Source organism: Sturnira hondurensis, unplaced genomic scaffold (genome assembly GCF_014824575.4).
Source record: "Sturnira hondurensis isolate 20B ecotype Veracruz unplaced genomic scaffold, ASM1482457v3 Scaffold0014099, whole genome shotgun sequence".
In the NCBI taxonomy this organism is placed as follows: domain Eukaryota; kingdom Metazoa; phylum Chordata; class Mammalia; order Chiroptera; family Phyllostomidae; genus Sturnira; species Sturnira hondurensis.
Window position 1 is genome coordinate 1,340,082 of NW_028086730.1, and position 17,617 is coordinate 1,357,698.

Sequence of the window (17,617 nt, forward strand, 5' to 3'; positions counted from 1 at the left end):
CGGGAGGCGACACCGCGGGCTCCAACCTGCTGCCATCAGGTGACTTCCGCCCGTGTGTACTCTCCTGCAAGGTGTGGGGACGTGGCGTTGGGAAGCGTCAGGCTCAGAACCTGATGCAGAGTAGACGCTCGATAACGACTTTGGCGTCCTCGCGCTGTAGAAGGAGACTTAGGGGCACCCTGGAGGTGGAAGATGGTGTCAGGACACCAAGTTCGGAGCCGGGAACCGCAGCCCTGCACGGACAAACCCCACCTGGGCTGCCCCGTGAGGGCGGGGCTCCTCCAGCATCCAGCCAATCGGAGCCCGGGAGGCGCAGACCGCCCCACCTGAGGAGGCGGCGCTTGCGCACTCAGCCTCCGAGGTCCTTCCCCAACGCCCCTCGAGGGGGCGGGGCGGGCCGGCGGCGCTCAGCGCTGACGCTACGCTGACGCGCCCGACGTCGGGCACGTTGACGCCGGCGACGCGCAGCCCGGCCCGCTCCTCCTGCCCTCCGCCAGTGTCCGGCCGCGGGCCGGCCTTAGTGACTGGGGGCGGCGGGCCCGGGGCCGCCGGCGCGGGGCGGGCGCGGGCGCAGGCTGCCTTCGTCGGGCCCCGAGCTCGTCTGGAGCGAGCAGCAGCCCGCGAGACGCCGCGGAGCCTCCTCGCCCGCTCCCGCCGGCGAGCAAGGTAAACGAGCGGGAGACTGAGGCAGGCTGGGGCGGAGCGGGGCCCCTGGCGCCGGGCCCTGCCCACGGCGCCCGCTTCCCGTAAATGTCAGCCTCGGGGGAAGGGCGCGCTGTCGCGGACTGGCGCTGGGGGCGAGGCTTGCGGCCCGGGGCCGGTCGGGAGCGCCCGCAGGGACCCCGGCGGGACCCCGGGAGGACGCGCCCCCGCGCGCGCCTGGAGGGTCGAACTCTAGGGGCCGCGCGCCTGCCCCAGCGCCCTGGTAACCCCCAGCGTCCTGGTAACCCCAGCGTCCCGGTAACCCCAGCGTCGAGAGCGAAAGGCGAACACCTGTGGCCGCAGGACGCCTGGACCTAGGCTGGGCTCCGGTTGTAGACGGTTCTCACCGTCTCGGGGTCTGGGTATTTGGCAGCGCTTGTGTGGGACAGAGATCCTGTGTGTCTGACAGCGGGCGTGGGCATCTCCCTCTCCGGGGTCCGCCGAGCCCGGAGTAGCGCCGGCAGCCTCGGTAACTGGCCCCCCCTTCCCCTTGCTCTGTCACTGTATTTGAGACACTTAATAGCCTCCCATAACCTCCCGTGTCACTTTTCCTTCTCAGCCATCCACGGCTGTCTCGACCTGCTGTGTGTCCACTGTGGAATTTTGGGGGGGAGGGGGTCAGTTAACTTACATAGGTTAGATTGTCAGGGCAACTGTTGCGGCCGTTGAAAAACACATCTCTCAGCCCCTAAGGAATCTAGTTCTTTCAGCGCTCCCCAAATCTAACCCAAGAATGGAGGGGGCCCTCCGTCCTCCCCAGGAGCTGACTGCACACATTCCTGGAAGAGGCCTGATGGGTTTTGCACTTGTCAGTTTTCCTAGCTGCTCCCTCTCTGCTTTTCCCGAGGACTGATTGGGCCGCGAGTGTTTCCACTTTCTCTCCCCAACTGGGAAGTAGGAAAAAAGTTACTGAAGCCACTTGTTTTCGACATCTAGGAAGTGCAGCCCCACAAAGCACCAAAGGTTTGGTGTTTAAGTGAGAGGTAGCCTTTGGTCCCTTTTCCCCTGCACTGGATTGTCGCCTACGAATGAGTGTCTCCTTTAACTAGTGTCTCCACGTGGCTCAGGGTTTGCAGGTGTCGTTTCCCCAGCTCCTTGTGTTCAGAGCGCAGCCGTCAGACCTGATGAGGAGGCTGTCACTGATTAACTACAGGTAGCTGTAAAGTCACAGGTCCGTCAGAGCCTTTGTCATGCACTTAATAACAGGGGCCTGGGTCTTTTCTTTCGAGATGATGTGCGAGGTGATGCCCACCATCAGCGAAGCGGAAGGCCCGCCGGGAGGAAGCGGGAGCCATGGGCCGGGCTCCCCCACGCAGCCGGATGCAGACTCCCATTTTGAGCAGTTGATGGTCTCCATGCTGGAGGAGAGGGACCGTCTTCTCGACACCTTGCGAGAGACTCAGGAAACGCTGGCCCTGACCCAGGGGAAGCTGCACGAGGTCGGCCAGGAGAGGGACTCCCTGCAGAGGCAGCTGAGCACCGCCCTTCCACAGGTACAGACACGGCTGCTCGGCGTCTGCCCACCCAGCGGTCTCCCCCCCTCCAGTGGTGCCATCTGCGTGGCGGTGGTGGTTTCAGACGTGCGTTCTGCAGGGCTGTTTGAGGGCCGTGGTGCTGGTGTTTGCGAGGCAGAAGTAGAGCAGGTTCCTGAGGGTTAGGCTGCTTAGAAGGAGCAGACTGTGCGCCCCGGAAGGTGGACATGGGAGACACCTCACTGCTCGTGGCCCCCGGGGCTGCCGGAGGCACTGCCCTGGTCTGGGGTCCTGCTCAGAGGTTTTGAAAGGGAACTCGAAGCAACCGAGCCATGTGGTGCTTTTCCATCAGTGTCTTCCACCTCTTCTTGCTAAGTGTACTTCCATGGGTTGTATCATGCATTTCCATTTCCTAATGAAATCTCGTGGATATGTAGGGTTGATTTTTTCCCATCCACTTTCATTAGAACACCTGTGTTTCGTCAGTGAAATTTGTTCTAGGGACTAGAAGACTGGACGTCGATTCCTTTGGAACCCTCTCCTTGGAAGGTGAGTGCTGTGAAGCTCAGACTCATCCTGCAGTTGTCCCCCTGAGCCCGCTACGTCTGGACCTGGGTTTCACAGCCTTTTCTCCCGGAGCTGAACTTAGTGGTAGGTGGGGGTGCACGCCACCTGGAGCGCCAGGTGAAAGGTGCAGAGCGTCTGTCACAGGCGGTAGGAAGGTGGCGTGGGTGTCTGTGACCCGTTTACTGATTCAAGACGGCTGCCTCGATGGCGCCTGCAGGTGGACCCGAGTGAGCCATGTTGGCCTCTCCCGGCGGGTCTGGGTGCCGACTCGAGAACTGGCCATCACTGGACTCAGTGTGCTCCTTGGCTGCAGTCAGCGCTCCTGGGAGGTGGATGAGCCAAGTGTTTGGATTTCTCTTTGTAGCAGCAAAATTTAACGTTAATGCGATAATGCTCCCTTTTTTTGGAGGAGAGAATCGTGAAGTTTTTTTCCCTAAATTACCAAGTTGTTTTAGGTCATATTTTATTATGAGAAGCTTCAAAGGATTGGTCAGATTACGTTTTGCCAGGATTTTCGTGCATTTGTAAGTCTTTTCAGTTTCTCAGTTTGGTGTGGTTTTTCAGTGATCGTGTCTGGTTTAGTGTAGTTTGCAGCGTGCACACCAAAACAACGCACATTAAGTGCTCAGACGCAAGGCTGGTTTTGAGAGAAGGAAAAGGACGACACTGCGGGGAGGGGCCAGGGCTTTGCGCAGTGTGTCAGGTCGGGGGCGGGGAGGCGCCAGGTGTCTGTGTGGCCTGGAGTGCTCACTGAGCCCAGAGCGCGATGATTTCACGAGTTCGCCTCCCCTCCTGCACGCCCAAGTCCTGCGGGTTAGAAATGCAGGGACCGTTAAGTGCATGTTTTTCAGACGCGTCCCTTTGCTGGCATTTTCTCCCATGTGGTGGCTAATAGTGTAACCGGAGAGGAGGCCTCGGAGTGAGTGAAGGGCGTTTGTGCTCCTGGTGTATTATGTAGGCAAGTCGTTACATACGCTGTAAAAATTAGTTACAACGTGTGTCAGAAAACCCCACAGATCATAAATGCACACTCAGTGCAGTTTTCACAGAGCGGACACACTCTCGTGGCCACCAGCCACGTGGAGGAAGAGGACGTTCCCACGCTTTCCAGAAGCCCCTCCTGCCTGTGCCCTGCAGTCGGGCCCCAGAACTGACCACGGTTCGACTCCGCTGTGGATTGCTTTGCGGGGTTCCGGACTTTATACAAACGATGTGCAGTGATGTGGATGTTTTGTTTCTTGATTCTTTTTTCACTCGGCATTACGTTTGTGAGACCCATTCCTGTGGTCGCCTGTGGCCTTGCTTGTCCTCCTCTGCTGTCCACTGACCTGGGGTGCGGACGAGTGCACCCCAACGTGCCTCTCCTCCTGGTTGTGGGTGCCCGACCTCTGGTGTCTTTTGGACATGGACGTGTGCGCATCCCTGTTGGGCGTGTTCCGGGGAGTCAGCCACAGGGGACACTGCCCAGAGCAGTGGTGCCAGTGTGTGCCGCCACCCGCAGTGTGGGGGTCACCAGGGGCCCTCTCACTCACGGTTTGGTCAGCTCCCTCATCCTCGAGGTCTGGAGGGTGAGGAGTGGAAGGACACGGAGAGCGGAGTGGACACACTTGTCTCGGATGATCAGGTGTCACGTGTGTGGCAGAGCCGTGCTGTGCATGTTCTGTGGCCGGTGGCTCTTTTCTCGTGAGGGACTTGTCTCTCGCCAGTGTTGCGAGTGGGTTGTCTCTTTCGTTTCTTACTGGATTCTTAGGTACGTTGAGTCCCTGTAAGCATGGCAGGTTTTCTCTTACTCTCGGCTGTGTTTGCCTCTTCACTGTCCCTGTGGTGTCTGCCTCACCCGAGGACATGCTCACTGAGTTTAGAGGGGGAAGGAAGAGAGAGAGACAGAAACATCGTTGGCAGAGAGAAACTTGGCTCAGTTGTGTCTTGCACACCCTGTCCGGGCACAGCCTGCAGCCTGGGCATGTGCCTGACTGGGAATAGAACCAGCGGCCTTTGGTTCGCAGGCCACCTCTCCAACCAGTTGAGCCGCATGGCCAGGGCGTTCAGTGGTGTCATTTGACAGGCAGAAGTTTTTGTTTCAATGAAGCCCAGTGGATGCCCTTCGTTCACTGGAAGGTACCGTGAAGTTCATGAAGGTGCTTTTCTGTGAAAGCCCCTTGTTTTATCCGGAACCCACCAAAAACTGGCTTTGTTTACGGTGTGACGGGCAGGGGCTGAGGTTCCATTTTCCCCCTGAAGTATGTGGAGGGCCCATTGACCCCGCACGATCGAGTAAGAAGACCGTCCCCAGCGCACTGTGCTGTCGTCTCCATCATGGACCGGGTGTGTGGGTGCGTTTCTGGCCTCCTGCGTGTTCCCTGACCCTTCCGTTACCTCTGCACAAGTGCCACACTGTGCAGACCACGGGGTTCGGGCCCGACACCTCGTGAGGAGAGCTCCTCAGCTTCGTTGAGGATTACCTGCCTAACGTCTGCCATCCGTGTTTCCAGATACACTTTAGGATCTGCTTCGCAGTCTCTCCCCAGAAAACAGGCTGTAATTTTGAGATTGCATTTAGTAAATAAACCTGCGTGGGGAGTAATGACATCTTTGTTTAAAGTTTTTTTACTGTTGTTCTATTACAGTTGTCCCCATTTTCCCTCATGGCTCTCCCCTGCCCCTCCCCCGCTCCCCCATTCAGTCCCCACACCGTTGTCTGTGTCCGTGGGTCATTCATTTCCTTGACTAGTCCCTCCGCCTCATTCCTCCCTTGTCCCCCTCCCCTCTTGTCACTGTCTGTTCCTCGTTTTCATGCCTCTGGTTCTGGTTTGTTTGTTTGGTCAGTTAGGTTCCACTAACGGGTGAGGCCTTCATCTCTCACCACCTGGCTTATTACTTCACTCAGTGTAATGCTCTCTGGTCCATCCACGCTGTTGCGAAAGTGCCGCCTTGATAACGAAGGTGCTTTATCAGACACTGCGCCTTCTGCTTGCTGGGCTTGGTGACCAGGCTGCGCGGCTCCCATAGAACCAGGTGGCCAGTGTTCCGTGCCTTGCCTCTGTCTGCTGTGTGGTGTTCCGTCGTGTAAGGGAACGGCGTTCTGCCATGTAAGTGAACAGTGTTCTGTCATGTAAGTGAACAGGAGCAGGACAGACTTGGGAAACAGGCACATGTCCCTTCACTGGCTCGCCTGCACAGCTTCCCATTTCTGGAAACAGCCCTGCCTCCTCCTCTTGTGCGTCCGCACCTTTAAGGGTCTGTGTGGGACCGAGCCTGCCGCTCGTGGCTGACTCTCTCTGGGAGTGCAGACCGCGTGGGGTTCTGGTTTCTGTACTTCTGGGAGGCAGAGGCAGAGGGCCCTGTCCCCTGGGCGCTGACCTAGCACACCCCTGTCCACAGGAGCACCGGCTGTGAGATGTGCCCCAGCAGGGGAAGCAGTGGAGGGGAGAGACACGGCCAAGTGGTGCGAAGTGGGCTGCCTATGGCACCTGTGACCCAGGAGTGACCCGGGAAAGGCCCTTGGAGGGGCACTTTGGGGCTGAGATCCGAAGGCGGAGCGAAGCCAGCTGTGAGCGCTTTCTCAGCCCTAGGCCAGCAAGACCTTGGCTGTGGCTCAGGCCATGGAAGCGGGGCCTTCTCCTGGAGAGAAGGGAGGGAAGAGAGTGCAGTGGGTGAGGGTGGCCAGGTCCGTAGGGGGGTCAGCTAGAACCTGGCCTGGCTGAGAGGTGGGAGTCTGCATTGTGTGAGAGCTGTAGGGTGCCAGGCTGGAGGACTGACGAGGTGTGGTGGGTCTTTAACTGTGCGGATGCTGCTGGACAGTGGGTTAGGGTGGAGCCAGGGTGGCGTGAGGTAGAAACAGTTGGGTAGAGTGGTCACTTCTCAGGTGGTTGCCTCTTGCATGTCCCCTGACGGGAGACCAAGCCCACAACCCAGACGTGGACTATGCCACTTTGCGGGCTGACGTACAACCCACTGAGCCACGCGGGTCAGGGCTGGAGTCACTTTCAACACCCATGTTGGGCTGTAAAGTTAATGCTTTCGGCAAAAATCAAAACCCCTTAACTTCACTCATTCTATGAAGCACAGAATGGTGTGCATTTTAATTTGTACACAGAAATGCACACTATTTTCATGGCGTACATGTAGTGTGCATGTGTGTGCGTGTCATGCAGACATTACCATGTTCAGACTGTCACAGAGAGCCTGTCGTGGGGCAGGCGCTGTTCTGGGGGTGGCGCGCATGCCCCTGCAGCGAGGGCGCGCAGCCCCAACACGCTCCTAGTTGTGTGAGGGGACGTGAGGGCTCGGAGGTTCCGTCTGAGCAAAGTAACACATGGCCAGAAGCACCAGGCATCTTCGCCTGCTTGGGTGGGGGGCACTTTCAGCAGCTGTGGGGCTCCCCCCCACACTCTTTCTCCACCAGCCCAAACACCACTTGGGAGGCCTCCACGTGGGTGCGCTTTGGGCTCCTTAAACTCAGCATTGGCCTAACCTGTCTCCTCCCCGCCTCAGCCCCTGCTGCCTTGAACCAACGCGTTTTCTCCGCAGCTGGTGGTGGGTCAGCGGTCAGAAGCCAGGGACGCAGCTTGGCTCCTTCCTGCTCTTCCCGCTCCTCCCTGTCTCCAGGTCCTGGGGAGCGCCCCACTCAGGTCCCGCCCGCCCCTGAGGTCCACTGGGGAGGTGTGGACCCTGTTCTCCACTCGTGGACTCCCCCAGCGCACTCCCCAGCAGCTGGGCTGCGGGCAGTTCCTCCCGTGCAGAGGGCCTTCGTGGGCGCCGCACTGTGCGATGGGCTGGCTCGCCGTCGGAGAGGCAGTTTTGCCCTCAAAAACACTCATCTTCTGACCCAGCAGTTTCACTTCTCAGAAAGGGGGCTCCTGTCTAGAGGAACCTATGCACATAATGTGCTCACTGGAGCAACTGAGCTGTCGTTACAGTGTTGGTTGGTTAGAGAATTACCGTGAGAGTGACAAACGCAGGTTAGAAGCCATGTTAAAGTGGAAATAGTATGTAATTACGGTTCTGCCTCCCACACTCCCTGCCTTGCCTGTTTCTGGTGTCACTTTGAGAGGGGCTGTTTCCAGGGCCCCCTTGTGCTGGGAGGTGGTGGTTGCAGACCCCCTTTGACTTTCTCTGCTCTTCTCCACACTCTGGGGTGCCTGGCAGCCTGGGCATGGTGGCCTCCTGGTTGCCGGGGTGCTTCTGGGGTGCTTCTCGGCCACGTCAGCGTCCCTGGTGACCCTGCCCAAGCCATTTCCGAGGCTGCGAGCTGCCCAGTGGTGACCTCCCAGCTGTCGGCGCTTCCCCCAGATGAACCGACACCCGGTGTGAAGAGGGCCCCACTGCCCTCTTTCCCTTTCGGCGGGTGTGCACACTGCCCCTGGGTCCTTCAGTGCGCCGCAGCGCACTGTGCTGCAGTGGTGTCCCATGCGTGCTCACCCTGTCCCCTCAGGCTGGCTCCCGCGTCCTGTGGCCAAGGCCCCTTAGTCTTTCAATGCGCCATTGTTTGCTGGCCCAGAAATCTGTCCCAGGCCCACTTTGTGTTTTTTCTGCCTCATGAAATCATGCCTCTCAGGAGCCTTGGCCCCTTTCGGGGGGAAGTGATTCTTTGAAATCAGTGTCTGGGGTCGAGGTTTGCTCAGTGTCATGATCAGCGTCTCTTAGGTCATTTTGGGGGACAGAGCTAGATGAGCATGTCCAAAACAAGACAGTTCCTCTATACCCCAGTTTTACCCCAATTTATTTTATATTTCTTTTAAAAAAATTTTTAAACTCTGCAGGTGTTTTTTAAAATTTATTATTTATTTTTAGAGCGAGGCGAAGGGAGGGAGAAAGAAGGAGAAACATCAGTGTGTGGCTGCCTCTTGAGTGCCCCCCACTGGAACCTGGCCCTCAACCCAGGCCTGTGTCCTGACTGGGAATCGAACCGGAGACCCTTTGGTTTGCAGGCCGGTTCTCAGTCCACTGCGCAGCACCAACCGGGTCCACCTTATATCTCTTGTCTCCCAGTGGTACTAGTGCTATTTTCTTTATCCTGCGACATAAAGTAGTGTCAGTCTTAGTACCTGATTGTTACGCTGATCGAAGATGTAGAATTATCTTGCAGTTCTTCTGTGTTTTAAAGTAATATATCTTAAGAATATATGCAAACTGACCTTTGAACAACATGGATTTGAGCTGTGTAGGTCCACTTACATGGGGATATTTTTCAGTAAATACGTACAACACTGTAAATGTATTTTCCTTACGCTTCTTTTTATAACATTTTCTTTTCTCTGGCTTACTTTGGTTAGAACACAGTATGTAACATGATGTACCAGATGTGTGGTAATTATGTGATTGGTAAGGCTTTCTGACTAAGAGTAGTTGTGAGTAGTTAAGGGTTTTTTACACTGATTTTTGCTGCATGATAGGGGGCTGGTGCCCCTAAGCTCCCCCATTATTCGAGGGTCAGGTATAGTTAGAATAAGGGGTTTTAAAGATTTTTATTTATTTTTAGAGAGAAGGGAAGGGAGGGAGGAGAGAGAGAGAAACATCTGACCTGGCCCACAACCCAGGCATTTGCCCTGCCTGGGAATTGAACCAGCGACCTTCCAATTTACAGGCCAGTGTTCAATCCACTGAGCCATACCAGCCAGGGCAGAACAGTGGATTTTAAAGCAATGCAAAATAACACAACCATATAAAATTTGATACACAGTTAGGTTCGTTTGTTTTTGTTTTTAATTTTAGGGTTTTAATTTTTCTTTTAGAGTTCATTGTTTTTCAAAGCACATCCTCCATTTACATGATTCAGAAACCAGGACCGTAGAACTGAGCATACTCAGAAGTGTCGCCGTCCTGCCCCTGCCCTCCCACCTCTGGTAGGTAGGGTGACCACCTGTCCTGGGTTCTGCCTGCTACCTGGAGCAGTTGGTAATGGTGCCCGTTTCAGAAAGGAAGCAAAGGCAGGGCTTTGGTGCACTCGCTAATGCTAATCTAGAGATGTGGACAGAGTGTTTCCACTTCGTAGGTTTTTCCCTGTGGCCAGAAGTAAGCCCTTGGCCACTTCCCCGGACTTGGATGGCGGCTCACTCGGCAGGAAGGCCATCCGCCCGGAGTGCTCGCTCCTGGCTCCCAGAACCTCCTTCCTATTCCGAGGAGGAAATTTCGTTTTGCTCTGAAAATAAATCTGGGGGCTTGGAGCATATCTTTTACTTACAAGTTTTTCTGCTTTGCAAATGGCTAATTGTCTACTGCCTCTGTAGTGTTAAACTGTTGCCAACTGTAACATAAAAATTGATTCCACACAGTGGTGTGCTGAAGTTACCGAGTAGTGTATGTAAAAATTAAAGTCCCGCTGGAGACTGACTGGTGCTTCTGATCCTTGAACTTTATGGTGCTGCTAAGCTGGGGCAGCTGTCTCTGCAGCCGCGTTGAACATTGGGCATTGCTGGGGGCGACCGGCACAGGTGCCGCAAGACCCAGAGCAGGATAGGCGCCCCCACAGGTGGCGAAAGTGCACACCAAGGGGCCCCACAGCTGCTCAGCACCACATCTGCCCATCACGCACACCCAGTCCACAAGCTGCGGGAGGAGCGAGCCTCAAGGCTAAACACGGGTCCCTTCTCCTGGGCTCCGAGTGTTGTGTGCGAACAGGGATCATGGGTGTTGTCTGCAACGCACCCAGCAAGGAGCTGATTGCGCTGAGACCCTGCTGCAGAGCTATGTCATGGCTTCTGGCCAAGATGGAGGCGTGGGTAGAAATGTATCACTTTCTTGCACAACCAAAAGAAGGACAACAACCAATTTAAAAACAACAACAACAAAAAACCCCAGAACTGCCAGAAACCAAACTGTATGGCAGTCTGACAACAAAGGAGTTAAAGAAGGAACAATCATTCAGATTAGCAGGAGGGGCAGAGATGGGCAGGTGGGGCAGAGAGGATGTGTCGAGGTGGTGGCTGGTGAACCAGGCAGTCCCACATTCATGTGCGGATAAACCTGGAGGGACAACTGGGGAGTGAGGCTGACCACATAACCCAGGGTCCAGCACTGGGCAAATAAAGCCTCAGAACCTCTGGCTATAAAAACCTGTGGGGGTGTGGCGGTGGGAGAGACTCCAAGCCTCACAAAAGACTTTGTTGGAGGGGTCCACAGGGGGTCCTAGAATGTACACAAGCCCACCTACCCAGGAATCAGCACCTCAAAGGGTTCGGTTTGCTTGTGGGTAGTGGGGAAAGTGACTGAAAGCCAACTGGGAGCCAAAAAAGCAGCACTGTTCCCTCTCGGACCCTCCCCCATGTACAGCACCGCAGCGCTGTGAAGGGGGGTTGGTCCATCCTGGTGAACACCTGTGGCTCTGCCCCTTACAGGGCAACAGGTGCACCGAAACAAAGAAATAAGGCCCACGTAAAAGAACAGGGCAAAGCTCCAGGAAAAAAAAAAAACTAAGTGAAGAGAGAGCCAACCTGTCAGATGCAGAGTTCAAACCACTGGTGACCAGGATGCTCACAGACATGATTGAGTAGCGCTGCAAAGTAAAGGAAGATGTGAAGGCTATGCGAAGTGAAATAAAAATGTACAGGCAACCAAGAGTGAAGGAAAGGAAAACAGGACTCAGTTCAACACTTTGGACCAGAAGGAAGAGAGAAACAGTCAACTAGAGCAGAATGAAGAAATAAGAATTGGAAAAAAATGAGGAGAGGCTTAGGAATCCCTGGGATGTTCCAACATCTGAATCATAGGGGTGCCAGAAGGAGAAGAGGAAGAGCAAGAAACTGAAAGCTTCTTTGAGGAAATAATGAAGGAAAACTTTTCCAATCTAGTGAAGGAAATAGACATACAAGTCCAGGAAGCTCAGAATCCCAAACAAATTGGACCCAGAGAGGAACACACCATGATACATCGTAGTTAAATTACCCAAGATTAAAGAGGAGAGAATCTTAAAAGCAGCAAGAGGAAAGGAGACAGTTACCTACAAAGGAGTTCCCATCAGACTGTCAGCTGATTTCTCAAAAGAAACATTGTAAGATAGAAGGGACTGGAAAGAAGTATTTAAAGTCATGAAAGGTAGGGACTTTCATCCAAGATGACTCTATCCAGCAAATCTATCATTGAGAATGGAAGGGCAGATAAAGAGCTTTCCAGATAAGGTCAAGTTAAAGTTTATCTTCACCAAGCCCTTATTATATGAGATGTTAAAGGGACTTATCTAAGAAAAAGAAGATCAAAACTACTACCAGTAAAATGACATCAGACTCACAACCATCAACAACTGAACCTTAAAAAAAAAACAGAGACTAAGCAAACAACCAGAACAGGAACAGAATCACAGAAATGGAGATCACATAGAGGGTTATCAGCAGGGAGTGGAAGGGGGAGAAAGGGGGGAAAGGCGCAGGGACGAAGGAGCATACCTGGTGGTACAAAACAGGGGAGGTTCAGAACAGTGTAGGGAGTGGAGAAGCCGGAGAACTTACATGTACAACTCATGGACATGAATGAAGGGGGGAATGCTGGTGGGAGGGGGGAAGGGGAAAAAAATGGGACAGCTGTGATAGTGTAGTCAATAAAATACACCAAAAAAGTGGGGGCCACAGCGGCAGGCGGCAGAGGGAAGCCATTGTCCCTCTTTGACCCCGCCCCCACATACAACGTCACAACCCAGCGACTGAGTTGCCCTGCTCTAGTGAACACTTTAGGGCTCCGATCCTGCTACGGAACAGGCATGAACAGCCCAAAAGATGGCGCAAGAAGAACTCCAAGTCCCAGAGCCGATAACTCTAAGTGATGGAGAGATTGCCAGCCTCTCAGATGCACAATTCAAGACACTATTTATCAGGATGCTCACAGAACTGGTAGATTATAGTCACAAATTAGAGGAACATATGAAGGCTAAACTGATTGAAATGAAGGGAGATGTCCAGGAAACCAATAGTGATGGAAAGGAAACTGGGACTCAAATCAATGGAATGGACCAGAAGGAAGAACAAAACATCCCACTAGAAAGGAATGAAGAAATGAGAATTCGAAAAAATGAGGAGAGGCTTAGGAACCTCCAGGACATCTTTAAACGTTCCAACATCTGGATTATAGGGGTACCAGAAGGGGGAAAGAAACAGCCACGAGTGGAAAACGTATTTGAACAAATAATAAAGGAGAACTTCCCCAGTCTGGCAAAGGAAATAGACTTCCAGGAAATCCAGGAAGCTCAGAGTCTGCCAAAGAAGTTGGACCCAAGAAGGAACACACCAAGGCACATCATAATTACATTAGCCAAGACTAAAATGAAGGAGAGAATCCTAGAAGCAGCAAGGGATAAGGGGACAGTCACCTACAAAGGAGTACCCATCAGACTGTCAGCGGATTTCTCAAAAGAGACCTTACAGGCAAGAAGGGGCTGGAAAGAAGTATTCCAAGTCATGAAATCCAAAGACCTACAGCCAAGATTGCTTTATCCAGCAAAACTTTCATTTAGAATGGAAGGACAGATAAAGTGCTTCTCAGATAAGGTCAAGTTCAAGGAGTTCATCATCACCAAGCCCTTATTATATGAAATGCTAAAGGGACTTATATAAGAAAAAGAAGATGAAAAATATGAACAGTGAAAGGACAGCAAACACACAGTTATTAACAACCACACCTAAAACAAAAGCAAACCAAGAGGACAGCTAGATCAGGAGTGGAACCATAGAAATGAAGAACACATGGAGGGTTAGCAACAGGGGAGTGGGAGGAGGAGAAGGGGGGAAAAGGCACAGAAAATAGCATAGATGGTAGGCAGAAAATGGATAGGGGGGAGGGCAAGAATAGTGGGGGAAATATAGAATCTAAAGAACTTGAGACACGTGGTTATAAACTAAGGGGGAGAGAATGGTGGGGGAGGGAGTGTGCGGGTAGAGGGGAATGAAGGGGGGGAATAGAACAACTGTAATGGTATAATCAATAAAATATATTTTAAAAATAAATAAATAAAATAAAATAAAATACACCAAAAAAGAGGAAAACCAGGAACCCTCTTAACATTGTAGATACTTTGCCTAACTAGACTGGACTGCGTCCCTCGCACTCAGTGGCAGCACACTGCCCTGCAGTGGACGCACCCCACTGGGCACTGCCCGGGGCCACAGGGTGGCCGTGCCGACTCCTGAGGAGGAAGAGATTGGCTGGAGGAGACTCACAAGAAAGGTGACGAAAGGAGAAGAATGCCAGAAGCGCAGCCTCGTGGAGGCGCGGCCCGCAGCAGGCCTGGTGTGCGCGTCCCCCCGAGCCCAGCCTGGGGCAGCCGAGCCGGTGGCTGTGCGCTGGAGAGTGGGGGCTGTTCCAGCACAGGCAGCTCACAGCCTCGAGGGGCAGCTGCCCCCTCTGGCCTCCCTTCTCTCCCTTCATGTGACAGAGTGTTTATTGTCGTAAAGAAGCAGCAGCAGCTAGGGCAGATTCCTCCTTCGCCTAAAAATGGTTTAGGGCAACCATGAATGACACCGTATGCATGGTGTCCTGGCAGGAGGGCACTATCTTGGGTAGTCTGTTGACTTGGATCATCTGACTTGGTCACAATTTCACGCAAATTAAATCAGAAAGGGCTTCATTTGAGACTAAGTGTGAAATGCAGCTGATGCAGAGGGCTAGGGAGCCCCTGTGTGGAATGTGGCCCCTGCAGACGTGCTGATTGGGGGGGGTGGCAGGCTGCTGCAGGCGTGCGGGCACGTCTCCTGCCACAGGTGCGCAGGCTGCCTTCAGCGACCAGTGGGAGAGCAGGCATCCAGCCGTGCACCGCCTGTCTGCAGGCAGACTCCACCACTCGTCTCCCCCAGGTTTCCGTAGGTCAAGGTGGGCGAGTTGGCCGGGAAAGCCATCCGAGCAGGTTGTCCACAGGACCTGCACCCTTCTTTCTCTCAGTCCTCACCTCGTCTCAACCTCCGGGGCTCTTGGCAGGCAGTTAAGGACTATAACTATGGTATTCGTTTCTCTTCTCAGCCCTCCCCCGAGGACATGCTCACTGATTGATTCAGAGAGAGGGGAAGGAGAGACACATTGGTCTAACATGTCAGGCGCCTCTAACACACGCCCCGACCAGGAACCTGTGACCTTTCAGCCGTGGGACAACAGTCTGGCCATGGAGCCACGCTGGCCAGGGCAGCGGTCCTTTTGTTAGTGGCTATGTGCTGGGAGTCTGCCGTGGGCCAGGCACTGGCCGAAGGCCGGACACCCAACTGTGTGGGGCTTAAAGGAACAAAGAGCCGACATCCGCTGCCCTCGTGCCGCGGTGTGTGCAGCATCTCCCCAAAGCCGCAGCGGCACCGTTGGGCACTTTGTTCCCTGGGCAGTGCTGGGAAGCAGGGGCGGCTCCGTGCCTGTTCTGTAGGTGCGTGCCGTGTCACGGACAGGTCTGGGCGCTGCCGCACATCACACGGGCGGTGAATCCGGGGCGACAGTGCCTGGCCCCAGAGTCCTGCTCCGCAGGGGACGGTGGGCCCCAGCACATGGCCCTCAGAGAGTCCTGGCCGTGTCCCGGAGATGCGGGATCTGGGTTCTTTAGCCAAGAACCTTTTCGTCACATGGAACTTCCCTGGGCCCCCACACACATTCTCTGCCTTTGAACGGGCCCTTTTTTGGGGGGGGCCAGCTGCGCTTGGTGCGCACGCAGCCCATGGAGGGAGCCCGCGGGGTTGTGGGGGGGCATGTATTCCATGGCCCTGCAGTGCCTGCCCACCACTCCAGGCTGCACTGTCCCCGGGGCCCCGTGTGGTTCCTAATGCTCTCACTCTGTTTCAGGGAGGACGTGAGAGTTTTACAAACTGGAAACATTGCCTTTTTGACATAGGGCAAGGGGGCGGGGGCAGTGCGTTCTGACAGCCACCTGAGTGGTGGAGAAGGCCCATTCAGGAAGAAGTTGTGGGTGGTCCGAATAAAGGGTTCAAGTTGGAAAGAATGTGCATTCCAAGGTCATGTTCTTGTGCAAACCACAGAAATACTTGTTCCCCCGAAAGCTTAACAGTGAATTAAGAGCTTGCTCCCAAGCACATTCCTGCCAGCAGGCCCCACGTGCTTTGTGCGAACCCGGAAGGCCCGGTCCTCTTCGTTTCCCCTCTGAGCTCGGGGCGGCCGCGCGTCAGTACGGAAGTGGGACTGTCCCTACAGCGCCCAAGTGCATTAACACAGGAGCCTCTGTACCGGGGCCTCCCAGTGAGGTGGCTCGTGGAGCTGGTTGGAAAGTGTCACCTGAGGCCCGCGGGTCGACGGGGTCCCTGGGCTGGGCCACTGCTACCGTCTCCTCAGCTCCACATCTGCCTCTGCGTTTGCCTCCGGCCGGCCCATCGGAAGGAAGCTCTGTAGCAGCGGCACGTGAGGCGGTGCCGACATGCACAATAGCACTTCAGAGTCACTTTCAGCCGCGGCTGGTGCCCTGGTCCCTGTGCCCACGGGGGCTGTGGCCACAGGCAGGTGGCAGGCGGTGGGTTGGAAACAGGGGAGCCTCTGCAAAAGGGCTGAGGGGAGGCAGCGCTCACTGTCCACGGGCCTGTGGACGGTCGCTCTCACCCAGACGAAGGGGCTGTGTCCCTGCGGGAGACCTTGGGCAGTCCATCCCCTGCCTGCGCTCTTCCTGAGGTCGTCCTCTGGGCGTCTGCCCCTCCTGTGAGCCCCGAATGTGAAGGTGGTCTTCTCAGCCCCCCGCTCCCCGACCTCCCTTCTGGCCGGGTCTGAGCTCTGCCTGCCCCCCGACCAGCGGCCCCTCCGGCCTCCACGCTGCTCCTCAGTGTGCCCAGCGGCCCCTCTGGCCTCCTGAGTCCTCTTCCTTTTCTCTGCCTTCTGGCTGGAGCCTGTGTGCCCTTCTCGAACCCCAGCCCGCTGCAGCCCAGCCAGACCGCCCACTCGGGGGCGTAGGTGTGCCGTCCATGGTGGCAGGGCCAGGGGCCAGAGCCCCTCCAGTGCACCCTCTGCCCTGTCCCTGGCTGTCCCTGGGTGTCCCTACCATGCCAACTACACTGGCCCCTGGCTGTGCCAGGCCGGTCCGGTCATGCTGCTCCCCGCCCTCACACCCTGGCCTGCGAAGCTCCTGTCCTCCAAGCCCCACACAGTCTGCTCCAACCACCGCACCCGGTTCCCACGGGGGGTCAGTGTCTCTCCCAGTCAGGGCTGGATCGGGGCTGATATACTTTTATTTATTTTTTAATTCTCCCCAAGGGTATGTTTTTTATTGACTTGGTAGAGAGAGAAACATTAATTCTTTGCTCTTGTGTGTGCCCTGGCCAGGGTCGAACCCACAACCTTGCTTCGGTGCACACAGGAGGAGGCTCCAACTAACCAGCCACCCGGCCAGGGCTGGGGCTGGTTTACTTTTAATTCCTCTTCTCCAGTTTAAAAAGTGCCACCAGTTTTACCAAAAACAGAGGAAATAATAGGACCGAGTGCATACCAAGGTCATCCTTGAGGAGCACAGGAGTCAGAAGAAGATGCCCTGGGAGGTGTCGCCATGTAACAGCCTCTCTCCCTCTCTAACTGCCGGGTGGCACGCTCTTCCTCCCCTCCAGCCTCTCCCCCCCTTCATTTCAAGTCTTGGGTCTCTGCTTCCCGGCTTCCTGATCTCGGCCTGGGTGCTTCACCTCTCGGAATGTGCTGTCATCTGTAGAACTAGAGGCTGTGTGCTTCTCAGGATGACGGGTGACGCAGCTGTACGGGAAGTAGAACTCCGTGTGCCACGGTGGGGCTCCTCTGCTGCGGGGTGGCCGGCAAGCTGTGCACCGCCGACGCCCCCACCCACACGTGGTCGGCCGGGTCCGGGAGGGCAGCCCGCACGTCTTGGCGTGCGCCGTGTGGCCGCATCCCCGCACGTCGGCGTGGAGTGCCGAGTCCCAGGCTGCCTACTTGCCAAGTGGCCTTTCATGCCACTCCCGTCTGCCTATGCCCGGATT

The 17,617-nt window shown here is 55.3% G+C and overlaps 1 protein-coding gene across 9 annotated transcripts in view; it reads left to right on the plus strand.

Moving 5' to 3' along the window:
* Positions 1–450: 450 nt before the first annotated feature.
* PPFIA1 (PPFI scaffold protein A1) overlaps positions 451–17,617 on the plus strand; it is a 71,193-nt gene continuing 54,026 nt past the window's right edge. For all 9 annotated transcript variants that reach the window (XM_037062584.1, XM_037062576.1, XM_037062577.1 and 6 more), the window contains exons 1-2: positions 451–666; positions 1,932–2,195. In XM_037062584.1, the coding sequence (XP_036918479.1) occupies positions 1,932–2,195 (264 nt within the window). In that variant the 5' untranslated portion in view covers positions 451–666. The remainder of the gene's footprint in view (positions 667–1,931; positions 2,196–17,617) is intronic.